The sequence below is a fragment of the Aquarana catesbeiana genome, linkage group LG02, assembly GCF_042186555.1.
Source record: "Aquarana catesbeiana isolate 2022-GZ linkage group LG02, ASM4218655v1, whole genome shotgun sequence".
NCBI lineage: Eukaryota > Metazoa > Chordata > Amphibia > Anura > Ranidae > Aquarana > Aquarana catesbeiana.
In genome coordinates, this window is record NC_133325.1 from 625,396,280 (window position 1) to 625,403,046 (window position 6,767).

General features: G+C 42.6%; 1 protein-coding gene across 1 annotated transcript in view; it reads left to right on the forward strand.

The window, feature by feature from the left end:
* Positions 1–6,414, forward strand: part of LOC141128835 (arylsulfatase H-like) — a 105,931-nt gene extending 99,517 nt beyond the window's left edge. Inside the window, exon 9 of the mRNA XM_073616388.1 lies at positions 5,900–6,414. Coding sequence (XP_073472489.1) covers positions 5,900–6,249 — 350 coding nt within the window. The 3' untranslated portion in view covers positions 6,250–6,414. The remainder of the gene's footprint in view (positions 1–5,899) is intronic.
* The last annotated feature ends 353 nt before the right edge of the window (positions 6,415–6,767 follow it).

The following is a 6,767-nucleotide window of genomic DNA, read 5'->3' on the forward strand; positions in this document are numbered from 1 at the left end:
GGGTTTCTGTGGGCCGCAGTAGCCTTCAGAAATAGGCCAATTGCTGCCTCCTTCAGGTTACTCCTCTTCCTGGCACTTTTTTTTTGGAAGGCAGAGGGGAGGGACCTGGGATTCTGGCAGGTTACTGGGCCCTGCCACCTCCTGGCTGCCACTTACCCCCGCCACCTCCTGGGTGCCACTTTCCACGGCCTCCTCCTGGCTGAGACTTTCCTGTGTATGAAAAAGGGACATAGTTTTAGTTTTTGGTTCATCAATCACACACAATTTTCAGCTCATGACTGTTGCAAATTGAATGTTGATAAATAGAAAAGACTATCATTTTGACCCCAGCATTTTTCATTCTTGTCCCAATCATTTGTGGCCACTACTGTCTATTGATATATAAAACACTTTGTGAAATCAGAAATTAGTTATCAAAACTAACATATATTTAACATCATTAATTTGACAAACAGAAATATTTAGAAGAATGCTATACCTGACTCAAGCTGGGCTCCTCCACATGTGGCTGCCTGAAAGGCCCAAGTTGGTCGTTGGAAGCCTCAGCTTAGGGGGAAGGAAGCTTTGAAGGAAGACTGGAGAATGCTGGCCTGGGTTCAGTCTGGCCTGCCAGAAAATGGAGTCTGTCATGGTACCACAGCCTGGGTACATAAATGTCGTCTGCTGAAGCTCCTGATCTCCTGCACCTTCTTGCGCTCCCTATTATAAGTGCTCCTCATGCCACCAATTAGGGCCTTCAAATAGGGGATGTCTGCCGTGGGGATCACCGGCTTCACAAATTCCAGCAATTGATCCAGCGCTGCCTTCCTCTTTGTTTTATTGTTATAAAATAGGTGGTTTACCTGCCACAGACAGGGCAGCTCCCTGTACATATCAATGAATATGGGGATAAAGTCCTCATTGTTGAATAGATCAATTTTCTCTGCAAGACACAATACAAGACAAACCTAATGTGAGGCGAAACTCTCCTAATCTTGACATAATATAGGCCTCAATCTATAAGCAGTATAGGCCACTGATGCACCAACTTAAATCTGTACCTTCGTTATAACGTTCGTCGCTTCCATTACTTCGTCCTCCGCTCCCAGATTGTATGCACGCGTGTTACGCTTTATATACACTGTGCATGCATGAAACTCTGCACGCCCCTGACGTTCTTTGTAGTCTATTCCCTGCCCCTTCTTTTTTGGCGCAGTGGGAGAGAACATGGCAGCGAGACAACATGTACATGTAGAGGAGAGCAGCAGCAACAACGAAAATGCCGGAGCCCCGAACCTCACGATCCCGGAGAAGATTGAAGGCCTCAAATATGGCCTTTGTAGTCATGGTGGAGATGGTGGACATCTTGAAGAGGGCCGACTATGACGGTTAGCATGGACCTTACCCAAACCCAAATGTGAGAAAGGCCAAGATCATGCCTAAAGTTGTGAAGAGTCTGCAGAGGAATTTTGGGGTACGGCGATCCAAGGATCAACTGAGGAAACGCTGGTCAGACCTGAAATTGAGGGAGCACGATCAGTACAGAAGATTCAAGAGAGTGCTGCAAAAAAGTAAGTATTTTGTCGTGTGTTCCTATTCTTCTTCTTAACGTTCGTGCTGCTCCACGTGCTTTTCTTTACTGTTGTATATTTTAAAATGGCTACTTTTATGTTCATGGGCACAGTAATCAGTCGTAGGAAACATTGTTTGTTCGCCCACTTTAAGATGTTTTTGGCAGATACAGGTTTACTACATTTGTTCAGGCCTATTTTAATTAAAATAAGTTTGTTGTCTAGATGGGTTTGTAACTACAATGAAATTTAAACTTGATTCAGTGTAAGGAGAGGACACTCAGCAGCTGGTTTCACATCTGGACGCAGGAGCACTAGTGTGGGACACCAGAACAAACTTTTTAGGGTGTCCCACACAGGTGCTCCAGTGGATACTAGGGGTGTCTCCATGTGTGATATTTTAACAAAAAAGGGAAGTATTCCAGCTTGGGAAAGTAAATAAAATGTTCTTCAGCTTGGAACTCTGCCAAAACAGACAATTGGACGACACTTCCAAGCAATGTTTCATATTCCTATTTCTGGCCTCAAATATCTGTGTGCTAAGTATACCTTTATTTTATTCACATAGGGGAGAAAAGACTCGGGACATCTGAGGACACCAGGGACCCCCCACCTCCGAAAAAAGGGGAAGTCACCAGAACACAAGCAGAGGATGTGGAGGGAGACGTTTATGAAGTGGGCGAAATAGTGACCACAACAGGTGAGTGTCGGAGACCACAACTTCAAGTAATAGATGTATGCCTGCATATTTGTAATACATGGTGTGTTTTTTTTATTTTAGGTGATGTGGATGTTGTGGAAGAAGAATCTCATTTCACAAGTGAAAGTGCCCAGATCCTCATCGGGGACATAATGGGGTGCAATTGTGATTTAGAAAATATAAAGGAAAACATCAATGCTGTTCAACAAAAAATGAAGAACATCATTGATGATTTAGGCAGAATATAAAAAAATAACAAAATTGTAACGTTTTATTGTGTATTTTTTAATTTAAAAAAAGTTGTAAAGTATTTGAAAAGCCAAATTTTGAAGATGCACACAGTGTGTCAACATGTGCTATCTGCCATCAGGGGATATCAATGTACGAGTTTTGTGGGTGCAACCCCTTCCTCCCAACTCAATTAGGTGAGAGGAAGGGGTTGCACCCCCAAAACACGTCCATTGATCCCCCATGATGGGAGCTAGCACATGTTGACATTAGGCATGGGATCAGGAGGGAAATCCCCATTTTGACTCTCAATTTGTGTGCATCTTCAAAATGTGGCTTTTACAGGGGTGACATCACCCCATCTGATGAAGGCAAGATCAACACAGTTTGGACATACTCATGTCTAGTGATGGGATTTATGTTCAGGTCAAACATGAGTCGAACATTGGCTGTTCGCCGAACAGCGGACAATTTGGGTTGTTCGCGGCAAATTCGAAAGCCGCGGAACACCCTTTAAAAGTCTATGGGATAAATCAAAAGTGCTAATTTTAAAGGCTTATGTGCATGGTACTGTCATAAAAAGTGTTTTGGGACCTGGGTCCTGTCCCAGGGGACATTTTTCAATGCAAAAAGAAGTTTTAAAAACGGCCGTTTTTTCGGGAGCAGTGATTTTAATAATGCTTAAAGTGAAACAATAAAAGTGTAATATTCCTTTAAATATCATACCTGGGGGGTGTCTATAGTATGCCTTGAATTGTCGGTCCGACAATACACATAAAAGTTCATTGATAAAAACGGCATGGGATTTCCCCACAGGGGAACCCCGAACCAAAATTAAAAAAAAAAAAATGCGTGGGGGTCCCCCTAAATTCCATACCAGGCCCTTCAAGTCTGGTATGGATATTAAGGGGAACCCTGCGCCAAAATTAAAAAAAAATGGCCTGGGGTCCCCCCAGAAATCCATACCAGACCCTTATCCAAGCACGCAACCTGGCAGGCCGCAGGAAAAGAGGGGGGGGGAAGAGATAGTGCCCCCCCTCCTGAACCGTACCAGGCCACATGCCCTCAACATTGGGAGGGTGCTTTGAGGTAGCCCCCCAAAGTACCTTGTCCCCATGTTGATGGGGAGAAGGGCCTCATCCCCACAACCCTTGGCCGGTGGTTGTGGGGATCTGCGGGCTTATCGGAATCTGGAAGCCCCCTTTAACAAAAGGGACCCCCAGATACTGCCCCCCCGTGTGAATTGGTAATGGGGTACAAATGTACCCCTACCATTTCACAAAAAAAGTGTCAAAAATGTTAAAACACAAGAGATGGTTTTTGACAAGTCCTTTATTAATTTCTTCATCTTTCATCTTCTTTCGGTGTTCTTTTTCTTCCACCATCTTATTCATCTTCTTCCTCTCCATCTTCTTCTTCGTCCACTCTTCTCGTCCCGCATCTTCCTCCAGGCGTCTTCTCCGATCTGTCCGTACGATCCGCCTCAGTGGGAGTCTTCCGCCGTGTGACGCTTCGGTTCTTCTGACATTTCTTATATAATGGAGGGCGGGGCCACCCGGTGACCCCTGTGGCCCTCCTCTGACGCACTGGGAATTTCCTGTGGCTTTCCCCGTGTTGTCAGAGGGGGGCGGGGTCACCTGTTTACGTACCCAGGTGACCCCGCCCCCTCTGACAACACGGGGTAAGCAACAGGGAAGTATCCGTGCGTCAGAGGAAGGCGGGGTCACCGAGTCAACTGAGGCAACATAGTTCATTGAATTTCTCCTTAAAGAGTTGTGTAGAATGCAGCATGCAAGGATTATCTGGTTAGGTTTATATTCCACCATGCGTAAGGAATAGGCGGAACAGGCTGGCCATTATCCCGAAAACGTTCTCCACCACTCTTCTGGCTCTGGCCAGACGATAGTGTTATAATATGTTGGTAGATTTATGTGGGATTTTATATATATATATATATATATATATATATATATATATATATATATATATATATATATATACATACATACATACATACATACATACACACACACACATACAGTACAAGATTGACCAGGCCAGGAAGGGGTGAGTGAAACAGGCTACGTTGGTATCTGTTAATCTAATTACACATAACAAAGGGGACTTGTTGATGTTAATATGCAAGAATGCAAATTAGGGCAGTTTATGACTGCAGCTGTTCATGGCTAGGGGTCATTGTCTGTCTGAAAGGCAGAAGCATATCAAAGGCCTAAATGGAAACAGCCAATCAAATTGCTCAGCCATTCAGTGTTTAGTGAATATAACATGGCGTTCAGTCTATAGTTTAGTCTTGTCTGTGTGTGACTATGAAGGCGCAAATCTAGGAAAAATGGGACTCTAAATTACATTTACTCTGTCGGATTTTTGTCATCTGTGGACTTTGGACTTTGTTCTGTGTTTGAAGTCAATGAAGTGCATCTCTCTGGAAGAATTGGGTTGCTGCGGAAGAGTACTTGCATCATCATTATAATAACTACTAATTAATTATCTACACCCACTATAATATATCACTACAGGTAGTTATAAACCCTCTGGTCCACGGTGAGGGTCCTCATGGCTTCAAAACGGTCAGCTGGTCAGAACGAACTAGCAGAAAGCACTGAATAACAGAAAGGCCAGCACAAACCGAAGAGCAGTAACGATCGGAAAAGCAGGAGGCTGAAAAGCGTGAATCGTCTGTCACCAAACTTCTACTAACACAAGATTAGTGGAAGAAGCCCAAAGGCACTTGGTATTGAACTTCCTCTTTCTAGTGCCGTCATACGTGTTGTACGTCACCGCGTTCTTGACGTTCGGAATTTCCGACAGCTTTGTGCGACCATGTGTATGTAAGACAAGTTTGACCCAACATCCGTAGGAAAAAATCTGATGGATTTTGTTGTCGGAATGACCAATCGTGTGTACAGGGCATAACAGTTATCCAGTAAAAATGATGTGGGTGGTTATAGTACCGTGAAGGTGCCAGTAAAATAACAAATTTCATTTTTGGCTCTTCAGATTAAAGAGTTTAAAAATCCCTGGTCTAATCCTATGTTGGTAAACACAATAAAAATGATAGCATCGTATACTCTGACTTGCCATAGTATGAAGAACTGTAAAAAAAAAAAAAAAAACTATCTGCAGCAGTTATTTACCAGTCACAGGCAAATCAGAGACCAATTATCACTCACCCTAAAACCAGCTAGTCTGGTTATGGCATTTTTACATACTTACGGTAATTAGATAAAAATTGTTTAAGTCCTCGCTTACATTAATATCAAGTTGAAAAAAAGCAGTGTGCCTTCAACTTGAATAATAGCACAGTAAGCTCTTAACTTGCATAGCTTTCAGAAAGAATAAATTTGATTTGATGATTTTGGATTAATTATACAATCTAATATTTCTTTGTATTTGTCAATAGGTAATACCACTTGGAAAGTCCACTATATTTCTCCAAAATTCCCAGCAGGAGCAAATGCATGCTATGGTTCAAAGCATTGTTCTTGCAGTGGAGAAAATGCTGCATACCACATTCCCCCATTACTTTTCAACGTTTCCAATGATCCTTTTGAGGCGAATCCTCTGCCCAATGACTCTGTGTTCTATAAGGAAGTGCTACAGAAAACACAACTGGCTACAGCACATCATAACTCAACGTTGCATTCAGTGCCTCAACAGATCTATGGGCTAAAAAACATTTGGGACCCCAGACTGCAGCTGTGCTGTGGAACATTTCCATTCTGTTGGTGCAACGACAAAAGCAGAAGCTAGATCGAGCTATACACATTATTTCATCTGCTATGACAATAATCTACTCACTGAAATTTACAGAACTGGTGTAATGATAGCCAAAACTGTGATATGTACTGTACCTGTTTTATTACTATCACCTGCTGTTATTTTAAGTTCTGTTGTGAAGGGGAAACATATTAAAGTGGAAGAAAACCCTAATTATAACTATTCCTAATAATGATCTCTCCCCCCTCTTCCTACCTATCCTGTCTAACCTGTGAAAAAAAACAAAAGGCTATTTTGAAACTGCTCCAGTCGGGTTACATGATCCTGCAGCTCTGTGTAAAGCCTAGTACACACATTTAGAAAATCGGAAAGAATATAAAATGCATTAGGAGCAATAATCTGATCGTTGGTACACAGCTTCTGATGTCCGATCATGACAGTTTTTGAAATTTTTGGCCTCCTCCAACCATTCTTCAGGGTTTCTTAGAAACTGCAAAGAAATACATGACCAATGTAGCCCAGATGTCCCCAACCTTCTTTATACTGCCTAA